General features: G+C 48.3%; 1 protein-coding gene and 2 pseudogenes across 2 annotated transcripts; 1 reads left to right on the forward strand and 2 right to left on the reverse strand.

Moving 5' to 3' along the window:
- Window positions 1–1074: 1074 nt before the first annotated feature.
- Window positions 1075–20252, forward strand: LOC115833782 (uncharacterized protein C16orf96-like; the record flags this gene model as incomplete). The annotated part of the gene is made up of 3 exons (XM_030808610.1): window positions 1075–1991; window positions 17090–17194; window positions 20193–20252. Coding segments are annotated over exons 1-3 (585 nt in total), but the record flags the coding sequence as incomplete, so codon positions are not given.
- On the reverse strand, window positions 7743–9929 carry LOC115833781 (annotated as a pseudogene).
- LOC105737844 lies at window positions 8440–8865 on the reverse strand (annotated as a pseudogene). The gene has a single exon (XR_004029075.1). The product of XR_004029075.1 is annotated as an activated RNA polymerase II transcriptional coactivator p15 pseudogene (transcript).
- Window positions 20253–20258: the final 6 nt, after the last annotated feature.

The following is a 20258-nucleotide window of genomic DNA, read 5'->3' on the forward strand; positions in this document are numbered from 1 at the left end:
GCTGAGGCTCAAAGAGGTTAAGTCACTTGCTCAAGATTCCACAGCTGGTGCAAGGATTTGCCTCCCCACCTGCATGAACTCAATGTGGAACCCCTCAGCAGGGCTCCTGCTGTGTGGCGCAGGGCCAGGAATGTGGGATCACAGGGCTGGCTGGGCTGGGAGTCAGGGCTCCCGGTGTTAAGCCGAGAGTATCCCTGCAGACTTTCCCAGGAGACAAGCAGTCTGGGATTCTCTTGTCCCAGAACTGACCAAGCAGAGCCTGACCATACCTCGTATCTCCACGCAGCCTCCTGGTCCTGCGGCAGCTGGCTCATGGCCATGTCCTTATGATGTCAGAGCAGGGTTGAGACCCTGCTTGAGGGCACAGGGGTTGTGGAGAGCCCAGCTCAAGCGGAGAGCAGAGCAGGGTCTGGTGAGGGCACCGTCACTTGGGTGGGCAGGGACATGTAGGGTCTAGAAAGGACAACACCCTTTTTTTTATTTTTGAGACGGAGTCTCGCTCTGTCGCCCAGGCTGGAGTGCAGTGGCACGATCTTGGCTCATTGAAACCTCTGCTTCCTGGTTTTAAGCAATTCTCTGCCTCAGCCCCCAGAGTAGCTGGGATTACAGGCACGTGCCACCACACCTGGCTGATTTTTGTATTTTTAGTAGAGGCGGGGTTTCACTGTCTTGGCCAGGCTGGTCTTCAATTGCTGACCTCGTGATCCACCCGCCTTGGCCTCCCAAAGTGCTGGGATTACAGATGTGAGCCACCGTGCCCGGCCTTTTCTCTTTTCTTTTTCTTTCTTTTTTTCTTTTTGAGGCAAGGTCTCACTCTGTTGCCCAGGTTAAGTGCAGTGGCACAATCATAGCTCACTGCAGCCTCAAACTCCTGGCTTCAAGCAATCCTCCCACCCCATCCTCCTGAGTAGCGGGGACTACAGATGTGCGCCAGCACACCCAGCTAATTACAAATTTTTTTTTTAGAAACAGGGTCTCACTATGTTGCCCAGGCTGCTCTCGAACTCCTGGCTTCAAGCAGTCCTCCTGCCTTTGCCTCCCCAAAGTGCTGGATTACAGGCCTGAGCCCCCACACCCACGCAGCCAGTACTTCAGATTCTTATCTCTTTGTAAAACCTGGGTCTTCCTAACTCCAAGAAACCTGTCTTCTGCCCAGATTTGAGAGAATTCCGAGGAGGGAGCTGCCTCTCCATCCCTTCCATATGTGCTTCTAGGAAAAAGTTATCAGTCTCACATCACCAGAGGGCTTGAATGAAGAGGCTGCCATCAGCTATTCAAACATTCATCCAGTATTAACTGAGCACCTACTCTGGGTGAGGGTCACCAGGGAGCACCTGCCCCACTCCAGACTTTGAAGTGCGCCCGTTTCATCACATTCTTTGGTGTCCTGGCAACCAGAGACTCTGATCTGAACTCCAGCCAGAACAGAGGCCATTCCTCCCTGACCACTGTCACTCGCCACCATCCCAAGCCTTTGAGGACCAGTCCGTGTAGCTCTCGGAACCACTGAAAGGTACCCCTTGTCCTTGAGGACGCCTGGAATCCGAGCCCCACTGACCTACCCCGGCAGGATGAGCTTCTCACTCACGTTCACCGAGCTGGCCAACATCGCCATCCCACAGTGCGGGGTGCTGAACTTCAAGGCCCTGCACCTCCTGCTGCACGGCATCTTGGAGCACATCCACATGGCTGAGCTCAAGAAGGACCTCTCGGGGGATGAGGACTTCCTGCAGACCTCGCAGGTGGCCATCGTGCCCAGGGAAGGAGATGCCCAGCCCATCCTCAACCCCATGAACAGGCTCAGCAATGTCTTCGACCATGTGGTGAGCCGCCTCGACAAGATGGAGAACCAGCTGGCCCTGCTGCAGGACCTGCCCTCCACCGCCCAGCTGCTGGAAGCCAGCCAGGGCACTGCCCGGCCCGTCCAGGACCTGTGGCATCTGATCAAGCTCCGGAAGATGGTGGAGGGTCATGATGAAGTCATGGCCAAGGTATGCCCCCAGCCTCCAGACACTTCCTTTCCTCCCTTCACCACTTGCTCTCTCCTGGGACGTCTTTTGTTTGTTTTTGAGACGGAGTCTCGCTCTGTCGCCCGGGCTGGAGTGCAGTGGCACGATCTCGGCTCACTGCAACCTCCGCCTCCCGGGTTCAGGTGATTCTCCTGCCTCAGCCTCTCTAGTAGCTAGGATTACAGGTGCATGCCACCACACCCAGTTAATTTTTGTATTTTTAGTAGAGATGGGGTTTCACTATGTTGGCCAAGCTGGTCTCAAACCCCTGATCTCAACTGATCCACCTGCCTCGGCCTCCCAAAGTGCTGGGATGACAAGCTTGAGCCACTGTGCCCAGCCCTCTTCTGGGACATCTTGTTGCTTATTCCCCCACAATGGGTCATCCCCTTATGCAGAGTGGGAAGAAGGGGGCTTTAGAGTCAGGCACAACCAAAACGCCAAGCCTGCAGTCTCCATCAAGTATTGCAAAGAAGCCAGACACAAAAGGTCACCCAGTGTATGATTCCATTTATACAAAATGTCCAGAATAGGTAAATCCATGGAGACAGAAAGCAGTGGTTGCCAGGGGCTTGGAGGAGGAGAGAATGGGGAGTAATTGCTTTGTGGAAACAGGGTTTCCTTTTGGGGTGATGAAAATGTTTTGGAACTAGATGGAGGTGATAGTTATACAACCTCGTTGATGTACTAACTGACACCGAATTGTTCACTTAAAAATGGCTAATTGTATATCATGTGAATTTCACCCCCATTTTTTTTTTTTTTTTTTTTGAGACAGGCTCTCACTCTGTCACCCAGGCTGGAGTGCAGTGACTCAATCATGGCTCACTGTAGCCTCGACCTCCCAGACTCAAGCAATCCTCCCACCTCAGCCTCCCGAGTAACTGGGACCACAGGTGTGCACCACTGCACCTGGCTAATTTTTGTATTCTTTGCAGAGATAGGGTCTCCTTATGTTGCCCAGGCTGGACTCAAACTCCTAGGCTCAAGTGATCCTCCTGCTTTGGCCTCCCAAAGTGCTGGGATTATAAGCGCGAGCCACTGTGCTCGGCCTTACCCCAATTTCTAAAAAATGCCTAGAGTAGCTACCATGGTAGAAGTACCAGAGTAGTCACAGTGAACAGGCACGCCCGGCCTAGCAGGCGAGCTAGACAGACACAAGTGAGTGAGAACCTCCAAGAACCAGCCCTGTGAGGAGCAGCAAAGAGGCATTCCTTCTGTCTTATAGGTGAGGAAACTGATGCTCAGAGGAGCTCAGTGATTTGCTGAAGGCCCAGCAGCTGGTGGGCAAGGGAGTGGCAAGCTGCGGCGCGGCCTCTGACCCTGGCTTACCTTTGACTGCTGACCCGTGCTAACCCCAACCGGCACATGGACAGTGTTCAATTACTGGCAGCCCAAGAAGAAATAAGAAAGGGAAAATAAGCCGAGCACAGTGGCTCACACCTATAATCCCAGCACTTTGGGAGGCCAAGGCGGGATGATCACTTGAGCCCAGGAGTTTGAGACCAGCCTGGGCAGCTTAGTGAGACCTCATCTTTACAAAAAAATAAAAAAATGAGCCGGGTGTGGTGGCGTCCACCTGTAGTCTTACTTCCTCAGGAGGCTGAGGTGGGAGAATCACTTAACCCCAGGAGTTGGAAGCTGCAGTGAGTTGTAGTCACTCCCCTGAACTCCAGCCTGGGGGACAGAGCAAGACCCTATGTCTAAAAATAGTAATAATAATTTGGCCAGGCACAGTGGCTCACACCTGTAATCCCATCACTTTGGGAGGCCAAGGTGGGTGGATCACCTGAGGTGAGGAGTTCAAGACCAGCCTGGCCAACATGGTGAAACCCCATCTCTACTAAAAATACAAAAAATTAGCCAGGTGTGGGGGCAGGCACCTGTAATCCCAGCTACTCAGGAGGCCAAGGTGGGTGGATCACCTGAGGTGAGGAGTTCGAGACCAGCCTGGCCAACATGGTGAAACCCCGTCTCTACTAAAAATACAAAAAATTAGCCAGGTGTGGGGGCAGGCACCTGTAATCCTAGCTACTCAGGAGGCCAAGGTGGGTGGATCACCTGAGGTGAGGAGTTCGAGACCAGCCTGGCCAACATGGTGAAACCCCGTCTCTACTAAAAATACAAAAAATTAGCCAGGTGTGGGGGCAGGCACCTGTAATCCCAGCTATTTTGGAGGCCAAGGTGGGTTGATCACTTGAGGTGAGGAGTTCGAGACCAGCCTGGCCAACATGGTGAAACCCCATCTCTACTAAAAATACAAAAAATTAGCCAGATGTGGTGGCAGGCACCTGTAATCCCAGCTACTCGGGAGGCTGAGGCAGGAGAATCGCTTGAACTTGGAAGGCAGATGTTGCAGTGAGTTGAGATTGCACCCCTGCCCTCCAGCCTGGGTGACAGAGAGACTCTTGTCTCCAAAAAGGAGACCATCCAGCGATGATCGCCTTCCTATCCCTGGAGGCAGCATGTCCTAGTCCTCTCTGAGCCAGACTGTGCCCATTGGTGTGTCCAGCTGGATCTCCCTGGGAGTCAGGGCGATTTTCAGAGTGTTCCCAAGTTACCATTCTTCTCTTTCAAATTGAGGGGAAATTGGCTGGGTGCGGTGGCTCACACCTGTAATCCCAGCACTTTGGGAGGCTGAGGCAGGTGGATCACTTGAGATCAGGAGTTTGTGACCAGCCTGGCCAACATGGTGAAACCCCGTCTCTACTAAAAATAAAAATTAAAAGAATTAGACAGGCATGGTGGCGCATGCCTGGAATCCCAGCTGCTCAGGAGGCTGAGGCACGAGAATTGCTTGAACCCTGGAGGTGGAGGTTCCAGTGAGCGGAGATCACGCCACTGCACTCCAGCCTGGGCAACAGAGCAAGACTCCATCTCAAAAAAAAAAAGTAAAAATAAATAAATAAATAAATTGAGGGGAAATTGATCTAACATAAAATCAACCATTTAAAAGTGGACATTAAACACTGAATTAATGAAAATTCAGTGGCACATGATATATTGACATTGTTGTGCAGCCAGCCACCTCTATCTCGTTCTAAGCCATTTCCATCACCCTCAAAGGAAAAACCCTATTTCCCCATTACTTCTCCTCCCTGTAATCCCTGGCAACCACTAATCTGCTTTCTGTCTTATGGATTTGCCTATTCTGGACATTTCATCTAAAGGCATACTCTGTGTATTTCATAGAGACAGAAAGTAGATTAGTGGTTTCCAGAGGCTCGGGAAGTGGGGAACAGAGAGAGACTGTAACAGGGACGGGATTTCCTTTTAGGAGAATGAAATGTCTTGGAAGTAGATAGTGGTGTACATACCAAATGCCATCAAATTGCACACTTCATTTTTATTTTATTTTTATTTTTTTGAGACAGAGTCTCACTCTGTCATCCAGGCTGGAGTGGAGTGGTGCAATCTCTGCTCACTGCAACCTCTGCCACCAAGGTTCAAGTGATTCTTGTGCTTCAGCCTCCTGAGTAGCTGGAGATACAGGTGCATGCCACCACGCCTGGCTAATTTTTCTTTGCATTTTTATATTTATATATATATGTTTGTTTTTGAGACGGAGTGTTGCTCTGTTGCCCAGGCTGGAGTGCAGTGGTGTGGTCTCAGCTCACTGCAACCTCTGTCTCCCAGGTTCAAGCAGTTCTTCTGCCTCAGCCTCCCAAGTAGCTGGGACTATAGGTGCCCGCCACCACACCCAGCTAATTTTTGTATTTTTAGTAGAGACGCGGTTTCACCATGTTGGCCAGGATGGTCTTGATCTCCTGACCTCATGATCTGCCCGCCTTGGCCTCTCAAAGTGCTGAGATTACAGGCATGAGCCACTACACCTGGCCAATACTAAAATATTTTTATATTTTTATACTTTAATATTGTGTGTATTTTACCACAAAAAAAAGCAGATATTGGCAGAATAGATAAAAAACAAACAAACAAAAAAACATGACCTAACTACTATATGCTGTTTGCAAGAGACACATTTAAGATTCAAAGACACAAATAGGGCAAGGCACGGTGGCATGCACCTGTAATCTCAGCTCTTTGGGAGGCAGAGGCAAGAGGATCACTTGAGCCCAAGAGTTGGTGATTGCAGTGAGCTCTGATTGCTCCTCTGCACTCCAGCCTGGGTGACACAGTGAGATCCTGTCTCTACGAAAAAAAGACAAGACACAAATGCGTTAAAAGGGCTGGGGGCGGTGGTTCACGCCTGTAATCCCAGCACTTTGGGAGGCCGAGGCGGGCGGATCACGAGGTCAGGAGATCGAGATCACGGTGAAACCCCGTCTCTACTAAAAAATACAAAAAATTAGCCGGGCGTGGTGGCGGGTGCCTGTAGTCCTTGCTACTCGGGAAGCTGAGGCAGGAGAATGGCGTGAACCCGGGAGGCGGAGGTTGCAGTGAGCCAAGATAGCGCCACTGCACTCCAGCCTGGGCGACAGAGCAAGACTCTGTCTCAAAAAAAAAAAAAAAAAAAAAGTTAAAAGTAAAATGATATAAAAAGATATTCCAGCAGGGCACAGTGGCTCACCCCTATAATCCCAAAACTTTGGGAGGCTGAGGTGGGTGGATAACCTGAGGTCAGGAACTCAAGACCAGCCTGACCAACATGGAGAAACCCGTGTCTACTAAAAATACAAAATTTGTCGGGTGTGGTGGCACATGCCTGTAATCCCAGCTACTCAGGAGGCTGAGAATGGCTTGAACCTGGGAGGTGGAGGTTGTGGTGAGCTGAGACTGTGCCATTGCACTCCAGCCTGGGCAACAAGAGCTGAAACTCGGTCAAAAAAAAAAAAAAAATTAGCCTGGCGTGGTGGTGGGATCGTGTATTCCCAGGTACTGGGGAGGCTGGGGCAGGAGAATCTCTTGAACCCGGGAGGCAGAATTTGCAGTGAGCCAAGATCGCGCCACCACACTCCAGCCTGGGCGGCAAAAGCGAAACTCCATCTCAAAAAAATTAAAAAATAACAAAAGATATTCCTTGTAAGCAGTGACCAGAGGAGAGTGGGATCTTCTCAGACAAGATAGACTTTAAGACAAAAATTGTTACGAGAGGCAGGGCTGCCTGGGGTGGCCGAGGGCAAGTTATGAGGGCCTTGCAGGCAGGATGGGTGGATACCAGGATCCAAGGTGCCAGCACTCCAGAGGCAGCTTGCCTCCTGGCCTGCCTTGATGGATGAAGGCTTTTAAAAAGCAGCTCAACAGGGCAACCCACCCAGCTCACAAAAGGGGCTCGTGGACAGGTTCAGACCTAGCTGTACAGCCTTCAGGACTGTTTGCGCAGCTAAGGAATGTCCCCATCATTAGAGAATCTTGCCTTGTCCCAGCCTGATTGAAGTTGCCCGAGGTTCCCACAATGACCCATTGAAGGGGGTTACCATGGCAGCTGGTTCTAGAATGGTGCAAACTGCACAGCTAACTGTCTGCACCCACCAACTAGTGAGGCTGCTGGCGGGTCGCCTGGCAAGCGTGTTTTACAGTGTTCCTTTCTCGAGTCCCCGTCTGCCTCCTTCAGGCCTCAGTTTTTCTCCCCTGTAATGATAACCTCTTGCAGCTGGCCTCACAGGAGAAAACGAGGGATGATGTCAGCTGTTTGTTGTTGAAACTGTTTCATCTAACCCTGTTTCCATAACATTGTGCGTCCAAGGCTTAGGGTATTTTTTTTAAATTGTAGAAAACCTTCAATTTATTGGTCTTTTTGAGGGAATTAGATGCATCCCCACTGCATTACAACTAAGCCATTAATCCTGTAGCTTCGTTAACATTAACTGGTTTGCTTTCATGATGCCAGTGGGGAATCAGTTCTTTCTACAGATGTTCAAGAGAAAGGATTGCCAGGTGCGGTGCCTCATGCCTATAATCCCAGCACTTTGAGAGGCTGAGGTGGGAGGATCGCTTGAGCCCAGGAGTTGAAGACCAGCCTGAGCAACATGGCGAGACTCCCTTTCTGCCAAAAAATTTCGAAATTGGCTGGGCGTGGTGGTGCGCCTGTAGTCCCAGGTACTCAGGAGGCTGAGGCCGCAGTGAGCTATTATTAATATTACAGCCTGGAGAATGGAGCAAGACTGTCTCAAAAAAAAAAAAAAAAAAGAGAAAAGCCTTTTGAGAAGTGTGCAAGTTCTTTTATATATTTACAAAACCCTTATTCACTGTGTTAATTTGTTTGTTTTTATTTATTTTTTAAGATTGTATTACTTGATTTTATTTTACACTAGGTAGTGGGCACACAAAGCAATCCTTAATAAAGTTGACAGTTAGCTTCACTCGACATTTTTAATAATGCAGACTAAAAAAAAAGTATTCATCTTACAAATTCTTCTGCAATCCAAACATACAATAGCTTGGAGAACATTTAGAAAACAAAAGCCAATATGAAAAGACAGATTAAAACAACTAGAACAGTACAGATTTTATTTATATGGCTTGGATTTTACAGTTTTCTTACTGCATCATCAATGTTAGAAATCTGTTCCGTCAGCTGGCTCCATTGTTCTGGATTTAAAGAAATACCTTTTCTTCCTGGTTTCATTTCACCTTCAGGATCCATCCAATATTCTCTAATATCAATTAGCACTTTGCCTTTAAAATCTCGAACGCTAACGTACCTCATTTTCCCAATCTGAAACGTGTTATGTCTGCTGCTGCTGCTCTGTTTAGAAGATGACAGAGCTCTCGAAGTTTCACCTGTCTTTTGCTTCTTTACAGGTTTTTCTGGAGCAACTTGCTTTTTCCTCTTTAACTTTTTGTCAACCTCACTGTCAGACTCACTGCCAGAAGAGCTTGAAGAGACAAGTTCCTTTGATTTAGTCATCGCTTCGCTCAGCTCTAGCAGTCGAACACCCTCTTGCTTGTTCGCTCATGAGTGACTCGTTTTTATTTTTCAGGCAGGGTCTCACTCTGTTGCCCAGGCTGGGGTGCAGTGGCACGATCTCAGCTCACTGCAGCCTCAACCTCCCGGGCTCAACCCTGGAGGCAATCCTCCCACCTCAACCTCCTGAGTAGGTAGGACTACAGGCCTGTGCCACCACACTGGCTAATCTTTGTATTTTTTGTAGAGACAGGGTGTTGCCATGTTCCCCAGGCTGGTCTCGAACTCCTGGGCTCAAGTAATCCTCCCACGTCAGCCCAAAGTGCTGGGATTACAGGCTTGAGCCACTGTGCCCACCCTCTGTTAACCTTTTTTTTTTTTTTTTTTTTGAGCCTGAGTCTTGCTCTGTTGCCCAGGCTGGAGGGCAGCAGCATGATCTTGGCTTACTGCAGCCTCTGCCTCCTGGGTTCAAACGATTCTCCTGCTTCAGCTTCCTGAGTAACTGGGATTACAAGCGTGCACCACCACGCCCAGCTGATTTTCATATTTTTAGTAGAGACGGGGTTTCACCATGTTGGCCAGGCTGGTCTTGAACTCCCGAGCTCAGGTGATCCACCCGCCTCGGCCTCCCAAAGTGCTGGGATTACAGGCATGAACCACTGTGCCCAGCCTCTGTTGACTTTTAAATCATAACATTTGTCTTAAGACTAGTGGTAACTGCCAGGTGTGGTGGCTCACACCTGTAATCCCAGCACTTTCGGAGGCCGAGGTGGGTGGATCACCTGAGCTCAGGAGTTCAAGACTAGCCTGGCCAACGTGGTGAAACCCCGTCTCTACTAAAAATACAAAAATTAGCCACTAGTCGGGAGGCTGAGACAAGAGAATTGCTTGAACCTGGGAGGTAGAGGTTGCAGTTGAACCTGGGAGGCGGAGGGAGCCGAGATTGCGCCACTGCACTCCAGCCTGGGAGACAAAATGAAACTCCATCTTAAAAAAAAGAAGAAAAGATTAGTGGTAACTGGTTTTGCTTTGTTTTTAGCCTAAAAGTGTTTTTGGCTGGCTTTGTGAAGTCCATTCCTGGACTTCTACCCTCCTAATTTGTTCTTGGCCATTGTCAGACTTGGTGGAATACGTGCACGCAGCTTCTGCAGCTCAGGTGATGCCATCTGCATGCACTGGGTCTAGGAAGTCCCCGGGAGAGGGATCCAGTCTAAGGGGATGCTAACAACCTATTGTTGCTTTCTTTATTTCTAAACACCCTCCCGGTTTTACTCCCCCTGGAACTACAAAGCACCTGCTGTATCTTGCACAGGTTAAAATGATGTCACATTTAAATTGGATTTTAAGGCTGGGTGTGGTGGTTTATGCCTATAATCACAGCACTTTGGGAGGCTGAGGCAGGAGGATCACCTGAGCTCAGGAGTTCCAGACCAGCCTGGCCAACATGGCAAAACCTTGTCTTTACTGAAAATACAAAATTAGCTGGACATGGTGGCCCGTGCCTGTAGTCCCAGCCACTCGAGAGGCTGAGGCACGAGAATCGCTTGAACCCGAGAGGCGGAGATTTCGGTGAACAGAGATCGCGCCGCTGCGCTCCGGCCTGAGCGACAGAGCAAAACTCCATCTCAAAAATAAATAAAATACAAATAAAAATTGGGTTTTAACTATTTTGTAACATTGCTTAAAGGTGTGGAAGACACTTTGGGGTGTTAGAGTACCAAGGTTGCCAGGGACTCAGATGTCATTGGTGTCACCTTCACAGAGTGTCGTGAAGTGCTCTTGCATTCCTCGTTTCCATGGAGGGAAATGTTAGCATTCCTATTTTCCAAAGTCCTAGATGTCACCGTGTGGACAAGTCTAGCGGCTTGTCTAAGGAGGTGTTTGCTTTAGCCCCTTTTTCAGGCCTCTTAAGGCCTTTGTAAGTACTGGGCCCTAGCTGAACCCCAGCATCCTTGAAGCCCTCTTGAGAGACAGAGCAGGTTTGGACAAGCCCTGCTTCGAGGACTATGGCATGGGGCAGCTTCTGGAAGGGCCGCTGTCGGGGCCGCACTTTCCCTTGAACTCAGCACCATCCAAGCCCTGAATGTGGCCCAGTCACCCTGGGCAGAAAAAAGACCTCAGCCACTTTCCCCACAGCTCTCTCTCCTGCCCGTTCTTCCCTAGGACAGGAGTCCAGAGCATGTCCCCCACATGTGAGAGAGCAGGTGGGTCTTGGGTGAGAAACCTCTCACTGCATATCACATGGAGGCGGAGGTTGTAGTAAGCTGAGATGGCGCCACTGCGATCTCCATGCGAGATGCAGGGAGACTTGCTCTGTCGCCCAGGCTGGAGTGCAGTGGCACAGTGTCGGCTCACTGCAACCTCCACCTCCTGGGTTCAAGTGATTCTTGTGCCTCAGCCTCCCGAGTAGCTGAAATTACAGGTGCCCACCACCACGCCCTGCTAATTTTTGTATTTTTAGTAGAGACGGGGTTTTACCATGTTGGCCAGGCTGATCTCGAACTCCTGACCTCAAGTGATCCGCCCATTTCGTCCTCCTGAGGTGTTGGGATTACAGGCGTCAGCCACCACACCCAGCCTTGTTTCCACCTTTTGACTGATGAATATGCTGCCGTAAGCATTCATGTACAAACTTTTGTTTTGTTTTGTTTTTAGGGACAAGGTCTTGCTCTGTTGCCCTGGCTGGAGTTCAGTGGTGCCATCATAGCTCACTGCAGCCTCAAACTCCTGGTTTCAAGCGATCCTCTCATCTCTGCCTCCCAAGTTTCTGGGACTACAGGCGCTTTCCACCATGCCTTTCTAATTTTTAAGTTTTATGTAGAGATGTGGTCTTGCTGTGTTGCCCACGCTGGTCTTGAACTCATGGCCTCAAGCACTCTTCCACCTTGGCCTCCGAAAGCAGTAGGATTACAGACGTGAGCTACCACGCCTGGCCCATGTGTGCAAGTTTTTATATGGACCTATGTTTTCATTTCTTTTGGGAATATACCTAGGATTAGAATCGGTGATCATCTGGTATCTCTGTATAATCTTGTGAGGAACTGCCACACTGACTTCTAAAACGGCTGCACAATTTACATTCCCACCAGCAGTGTATGAGAATTACAATTTCTCCTTACGGTTAACAGCACTTATTATCTGACTTTTGATTCTGACCATCCTACAGAGTTTGAAGTGGTATCTCACTGTAGTTTTGATTTTCATTTCCCTGATGACGAATGATGTTGAGCATCTTTTCTTTTTATGTGCTTATTGGCCATTTGCACATCATCTTTGGAGAAATGTGTATTCAGATCTTTGCCCATTTTTAATTGGGTTATTTGTATCATCGAGTTGTAAGAGTTCTATATATATTCTGCATATACTGGGTCAGATATGTGATTTGCAAAATGAGTTTTTCTCCCATTTCGTGGGTTGTATTTTCATTTTCTTGCTGGTGTCTTTTGAAGCACAAAAGGTACTTTTTATTATGACTTTAATCTCTTCACTTGTTTTACGTTTATTCAGATTGTCTATTTCTTCTTGAGTCAGTTTTAATGACTTTCTAGGAATTTGTCCATTTCACCTAAATTATATAATTTGTCCACAGGCAATTATTCATAGCATTTCTTTATAATCCTTTTTATTTCTGTAGAGTTGATAGAATACCCTCTTTTTCATTTCTAATTCTAATAATTTGAGTCTGATTCTTGGCCATTCTAGGTAAAAGTTTGTCAATTTTGTTGACCTTTTTAATTAACCAGTGTTTAGTTTCATTGATTTTTCTCTACTATTTTTTTATCCTCTATTTCATTAATTTCACCATACTCTTTGGTATTTTCTTATTTCTATTTGTTTTAGGTTCAGTTTGCTTTTTCTTTGTTCCAGTGTCTTAAGGTGGAAGGTTAAGTTATTGATTCAAGATCTTTGTTTGTTAATATAGTCACTTACAACAATAAGTGTTATGTGTCTAATCACCACTTTAGCTGCATCCCATAAGTTCTGGTGTGTTGTGCTTTCATTTTAACTCATTTCAAACTAGTTTCTAATTTATGTTTCTATTGTGATTTCTTCTTTGACATATTTCTTTTTTTTTTTTTTTTGAGACGGAGTCTCGCTCTGTCGCCCAGGCTGGAGTGCAGTGGTGCGATCTCGGCTCACTGCAAGCTCCGCCTCCCGGGTTCATGCCATTCTCCTGCCTCAGCCTCCCAAGTAGCTGGGACAACAGGCGCCCGCCACCACGCCCGGTTAATTTTTTTGTATTTTTAGTAGAGACTGGGTTTCACTGTGTTATCCAGGATGGTCTCAATCTCCTGATCTCATGATCCGCCCGCCTCGGCCTCCCAAAGTGCTGGGATTACAGGCGTCAGCCACCGTGCCCAGCCTCTTTGGCATATTTCTATTGTGATTTCTTCTTTGACATATTTGTTATTTAGTAAAATTTTTTTAAATTTTTACATGTTTGTGAATTTTCAATAGTTTCTTCTGTTGTTTTTTGTTTTTTGTTTTTGAGACAAAGTCTTCCTCTGTCACCAGGATGGACTGCAATGGCATGACCTTGGCTCACTACAACCTCTGCTCCTGGGTTCAAGCAATTCTCCTGCCTCAGCCTCCCTAGTAGCTGGGACTACAGGCACACACCACCATGCCCAGCTAATTTTTGTATTTTTAGTAGAGATGGGGTTTCACCATGTTGGCCAGGATGGTCTCGATCTCCTGACTTCATGATCTGCCTGCTGCGGCCTCCCAAAGTGCTGGGATTACAGGTGTGAGCCACCACGCCCGACCTGTTTTTGTTTTTTGTTTGTTTGTTTGGTTTTAAGACCTGTCTATGGGAGCCATTGGCAATCCAAGAACTTTTTTATTTTATTTTTGAATTATAGAGACGGGATCTCACTATGTTGCCCAGGCTGGTCTGGAACTCCTGAGCTGAAATGATACTCCTGCCTCAAGCTCCCAAAGTGCTGGGATTACAGGCATGAGCCACCATACCTGGCCTCTTCTGTTGCTTTCTAATTTAATTCCATTGTGGTCAGAGTATGTATTTTGCGTAATTTCAGTCCTTTTGAAATTTGTTAAGGTTTGTTTTATGGCCTTACCTTATGGTCTACCCTGGAGAGTGTTCTATGTGCACTTGAGAATAATATGTATTCTACCATTGTTGAGTGGGGTATTCTGTAGATATCTGGTATGTCTAGTTGGTTTATAGTATTGTTCAAATCTTCTCTTTTCTTGCTGGCCTTTTGTTTTGTTAATTATATTTATTTTATAGTGACAGGGTCTCCCTTGTCACTATGAAATAAATATAATTATTTATTTTATATAAATAATTATAGTTATTTATTAATTATATAATAAATATTTATTATAGAGGGAGGGAGGTCTCACTCCCTCACTCCTGGGCTCAAGCCATCCTTCCACCGCAGCCACCCAAAGTGCTGGGATTACAGGTGTAAGCCAGTGAACCCAGCCTCTTGCTGTTCTTTTTTTCTTTTTCTTTTTCTTTTTCTTTTTTTTTTTTTTTTTTTTTTTTTTGAGACAGGGTCTCACTCTGTCACCCAAGGTAGAGGGCAGTAGTGCAATCACAGCTCACTTCAGCCTCAACCTCCTGGGCTAGGGTGATCCTCCTATCTCATCCTCCCAGGGACCTGGGACTACAGGCATGCACCACCACGCCTGTCTAATTTTGGTATTTTTTTGTAGAGATGGGAGAACGCTATGTTGCCCAGGGTTGTTTCGAACTCCTGGGCTCAGGTGATCCTCCTGCTGCAGTCTCCCAAAGTGCTGGGATTACAGATGTGAGCCACTGCACCCGGGATACTGTTCTTTTTATCTTGGGTTTTGTTTTTTCGAGATGGAGTCTTACCCTGTCACACAGGCTGGAGAGCAGTGGCATGATCTTGGGTGGCTGCAACCTCTGCCTCCCGGGTGCAATTGATCCTCCCACCTCTGCCTCCCAAGTAGCTGGGATTACAGGCAAACACTACCACACCTGGCTAATTTTTATATTTTTGGTAGAGATGGGGTTTCACCATGTTGGCCAGGCTGGTCTCAAACTCCTGACCTTGAGATCCACCGGCCTCAGCCTCCCAAAGTGCTGGGATTACAGGCATGAGCCACCGTGCTAGACCTTCCTTATCTTAGTTATTCTATTCATTACTGAAAATAGGACATTGAAGTCTCGGACTCTTGTGAATTAACTATTTCTCCTTTTGCAACCGAGTACCCCCATTTTTCTAAGAGATAGTTTATTTTTAAAATTATTTTCTCTTCCTTTCTCCTTCCCCACTGCTCCCCACTTCCTACTTAGCCCTTTAGAAATGCAAAGAGAGGCCTGTTGAGTTGGCTCATACCTGTAATCCCAGCACTGTGGGAGGCCGAGGTGGGTGGATCACTTGAGGTCAGGAGTTCGAGATCAGCTTGGCCAACATGGTGAAACCCCATTAGTGGGGTGTGGTGGTGTGCCCCTGTAGTCCCAGCTACTGGGGAGGCTGAGGTGGGAGAATCACTTGAACCTGGGAGGTGAAGTTTGCCTAGGTGACAGAGTGAGACTCTGTCTCAAAAAAAAGGCAAAGATAGTCTTTGACTCCTCCTTCAGCAGTCATTCCCTACAGGGCAAGTTCACATAACTCCTGGAGAGTTAAGAGACAGATTTAGAGACCAAAGCATGGCCCTATAGGACTTTCACCTAGGAACTTCCACTCTCCAGGGGTTGCCTGAGAGCTCACTCTCACCAGGAAGACGTGTTGAAAGTGTGCCCATGGCCACTTTTACAACTTATTTCTTCCCAGGAAGGTGCCAACTCAGCTGCCCAGTAGATAAGACATCACGCTCAAAAGGAGACCCCTGCCCTTGCTGGCTGTATCCCCTACGTCTTAAAAGTGCCCACTTTCTGCTCTAGAAGTGAAGTGTCACGTTTAAAGCCAGGGCGCTTTGTGCCCCTTCCCCAAGCTAGCTTCAGAATAAATTCACTTCTTTTTGGTACCAGACCTTACTCATGGTAACTGAACCCTGCAATGCAGCGAGCAACCAACTTGCTTTTCAGTTACACTTTCAGTTCTGTCTGTTTCCTTCATGTATTTTATAAAGGGCTCTGTTGTTAAGTGCATGTATGTTTATAATTGTATCTTCCAGATAGATTGGCCCTCTGAGTGGAAAAAAACTCAGTTTCTTTCATGCTACTCTCACAACACACTTTTTTTTTTTTTTTTTTTTTTTTGAGATAGAGACTCACTTCATTGTCCAGTCTGGAATGCAGTGGTGTAATCTCGGTTCACTGCAGCCTCTGCCTCCCAGGTTCAATGATTCTCCTGCCCCATCCTCCCGAGTAGCTGGGATTACAGGCATGCAACATCAGGCCCTGCTAAGTTTTTTTGTATTTTTAGTAGAAACAGGGTTTCACCGTGTTGGCCAGACTGATCTCGAACTCCTGGCCTCATGTTCTGCCTGCTCGGCCTCCCAAAGTGCTGGGATTACAGGCATGAGCCACCGTGCCCAGCTCGCAACACACTTCTGACACCAGATGTGTGAGGATTTCTCCCTACAGCAAGCAATCATTTCTGCAGGCAGGCTGCTTCCCCTTTTGCCCTCCCAGAGCCAGGCTCCACAGGAGCCTGAGAGATCCTTTAAAACATAAATACAGGCCGGGTGCGGTGGCACTTTTGGAGGCTGACACGGGCAGATTGCTTGATCTCAGGAATTTGAGACCAGCCTGAGCAACGTGGTGAAACCCCATCTCTACCAAAAAAAAAAAAACAAAAAACAAAAAATTAGCTGGGCATGGTGATGCACACCTGCAGTCCCAGCTACTCGGGAGGCTGAGGAAGGAGAATCACTTGAGCCCAGGAGGTGGAGGTTGCAGTGAGCTGAGATCGCACCACTGCACTCCAGCCTGGGCCACAGAGTGAGACTCCATCTTAGAAACAAAAAGTAAATGCAACCCTGTCTCTCCTGCTCCTGATCCTCCAGTGGCTCCTACCCAGGGATGGGCTGTGCTTCCTTCCTGGCTGACATCTATCATACAAGAAAGGGCATGAGATGCTTCATGATGAGTAACTCCTGGTTACTGGATATATTCAAATACAGGGTTGCCTCCTTCTCGTCCAGGCCACTTGGAGATCAGAGCGCTGTTGACTTTGGTAGCATCTCCTGGCCCCCTTGTAGGTTCCAGTCTAGGCCTTGAGAGAGCCAAGAGGACCTCTGGAACAACGGCTATCATCAGAAAGCTTCTGCGCTTCACTTACCTTCTCCCCCAGCCATACCTGGCTTCACATTTTCTCCTCCTCTTTTGCAGTCAATGCAGACCCTGCAGGACTTGCTCACTGATCTTCACGCGCTCCAGGTCACCATCACAGCCCTCAGGAAGGAAGTGGACATGCTGAAGAACATGCTTGACAAGGTAGGTCCTCCCCCAACATCCTCCATGCCAGCTGCATCGCTCAGGCCTCTGGGGGTTGGAGCAACGAGGAAAATCTAGGAAGCTTACTGTTAGGCCAAGAGTGCAGCTGTGAGGGCGTGGTCATGTGGCCCTCCAGTGGCCAGCGCCACTGACTTCTCTGTGACCACTCCATGCTTTCTTTCTTTCTTTTTTCTTTTTTTTTTTTTTAAGACACAGTCTTACTCTGTTGCCCCAGACTGGAGTGCAGTGGCACGATCTCGGCTCACTGCAACCTCTGCTTCCCGGGTTCAAGTGATTCTCCTGCCTGAGCTTCCCGAGTAGCTGGGATTACAGGCACGCACCACCACACCTGGCTAATTTTTGTATTTTTAGTAGAGACGGGTTCACCATGTTGGTCAGGCTGGTCTTGAACTTCTGACCTTGTGATCCACCCACCTCAGCCTCCCAAAGTGCGGGGATTACAGGTGAGAGCCACCACACCTGGCCAACCCCTCCATGCTTTCTATCCCAGTGTGTTAAAACGTTAGTTATAAGTGACAGAAATCAAGTTCATCCAGGATTAGGCAAAATAAGGGATTTATTGTCTCATTTACTAAAAGGTCCAGGGATGGCCAGATCTAGTACTCCATACAATACTGAGATTTCTTTTTTTTTTTTTTTTTTGAGATGGAGTCTGCTCTGTTGCCCAGCCTGGAGTGCAGTGGCGCGATCTCGGCTCACTGCAAGCTTCATCTCCCGGGTTCACGCCATTCTCCTGCCTCAGCCTCCCGAGTAGCTGGGACTACAGGCGCCCGCCACCACACCCCGCTAATTTTTTTTGTATTTTAGTAGAGACAGGGGTTTTCACTGGTCAGCCAGGATGGTCTCGATCTCCTGACCTCGTGATCCACCCGCCTCGGCCTCCCAAAGTGCCGGGATTACAGGAGTGAGCCACTGCATCCAGCAATTAGTGACATTCTCAGTGAAGCTTTCCTCCCAGTTGGCTTCATTCTCCAGGCAGGTGCTCCCCAAGTCTTGGCAACACCAGACTTATATTCCACCAACCTTAGCGAAAAGAAAACCTCTTCCCCTTCTGGAAACTCTGTCCACATGGAAAGTGGAATAATCATAATAGTGCAGGCATGGCGTACAACTCCTTCCTGTAGCCAGAAACCATCAGCCAAGTATGTTCTACACACCCCTAACCATGCATAGAAGGATGTGGAGTCCCTGAGACGCGAGGCAGCTGTCCCTGTCACAAACTGATGAGTCACAGCTGGGGTCTGAAGCCAGCTCTCCACACCCCCAGGTTTAACAACTTCCCCCCAAATAGTGTAATTTTCTGTATCCTCCTGCTTCACAGATCAGGGCCTGTATTTGATCATCATGGCAACTGTGGGAGCTTTCAGTCATGGGCTGGATGGCTCCCATCTGAGCAGAAAGAGCGCTGTCAAAGCTGCATCATGAGCTACACAGAAGGGCCCCTTACACAAAGCTGTTAGAGAAACATGCCTTCTCAGCGGAGGCCTGGTGTCCTCACGCCCTGTAACCCCGCACTTTGGGGAGCCAGCAGGCAGCCCCTGAGGGGTCAGGAGTCGGAGACCAGCCGGCCAACATGGTGAAACCCTGTCTCTACTAAAATACAAAAATTAGCCGGGTGTGGGTTGCGGGCACCCTATAACCCCCCAGCCTACTAAAAGGGAGGCTGAGGCTGAGAAATAACTTGGAACCCAGGAGGCGGAGATTGTAGTGAGCCAAGATCGTGCCACTGCACTCCAGCCTGGGTGACAGAGCAAGACTCTGTCTCAAAAAAAAAAAAAAAGGTGGGGCTGGGGGCGGCCGTGGTGGCTCATGCCTGTAATCTCAGCATTTTGGGAGGCTGAGGTGGGCGGATCACAAGGTCAGGAGATCGAGACCATCCTCGCTAACACGGTGAAACCCCATCTCTACTAAAAATACAAAAAAATTAGCTGGATATGGTGGCAGATACCAGTTACTCAGAAGGCTGAGGCAGGAGAATGGCGTGAACCCAGGAGGTGGAGCTTTCAGTTTGCTAAGATCGTGCCACTGCAGTCCAGCCTGGGCAACAGAGTGAGACTCCATCTCAAAAAAAAAAAAAAGAAAAGAAAAACAATGCCTTATTGGCCTGTCTCTTGGAGGTGTTTTTTCGTTTGTTTGTTTTTGAGACAGAGCCTTGCTCTGTCAACCAGGCTGGAGTGCAGTGGCACGATCACAGCTCACTGCAACCTCTGCCTCCGGGGGGTGCCTCAGCCTCCTGAGTAGCTGGGATTACAGGTGCGAGCCACCAGGCCTGGCTAATTTTTGTGTTTTTAGTGGAGATGGGGGTTTCACCACATTGGTCAGGCTGGTCCCGAACCCCTGAACTTGTGATCCAACCACCTCAGCATCCCAAAGTGCTGGGATTACAGGCGTGAGCCACTGTGCCCGGCCCTCTTGGAGATTCTTAATGTGCTTTGGCTCATTCAAGGCTCTGGGAAGTCCTGCAGTATAGAAACCTGTTGAAATGCTTTTTATTTATTTATTTATTTATTTACTTATTTTTGAGACAAAGTCTCAATCTGTTGCCCAGGCTGGAGTGCAGTGGTGCCATCTCAGCTCACTGCAACCTCTGCCTCCCGGGTTCCTCAGCCTCCTGATAGCTGGGATTACAGGCGCATGCCATCGGGCCCAGCTAATTTTTGTATTTTTAGTAGAGGCGGTGTTTCACCATGTTGGCCAGGCTGCGATCGAACTCCTGACCTCAAGTTATCCACCCACCGTGACCTCTCAAAGTGCTGGGATTACAGGCATGAGACACTGTGCCTGGCCTGACATGCTTTTAAGCCCAGCATTTCCCAAACTTGTTTGCCCATGGAACCCTTTCCTACTCCCTGGGAAACACTGGGTTTGGAACCCATTCTTCCTTCTCAAGCTCTTAGTCACCTAGAGCTAAGGCGGGAAAAGGCAGGGGTGGGACAGAACCTGGACCCCCAGTCCACAGACTCAATTCCTTTGACAGGTACACCCAGAAAAAATGGATATCTTCGCTGAAGACTTCAAAATACAGAACCGGAAGATGGTTGCC

This window comes from Nomascus leucogenys, unplaced genomic scaffold (assembly GCF_006542625.1).
Source record: "Nomascus leucogenys isolate Asia unplaced genomic scaffold, Asia_NLE_v1 000111F_29344_qpd_obj, whole genome shotgun sequence".
NCBI classification, from domain to species: Eukaryota; Metazoa; Chordata; class Mammalia; order Primates; family Hylobatidae; genus Nomascus; species Nomascus leucogenys.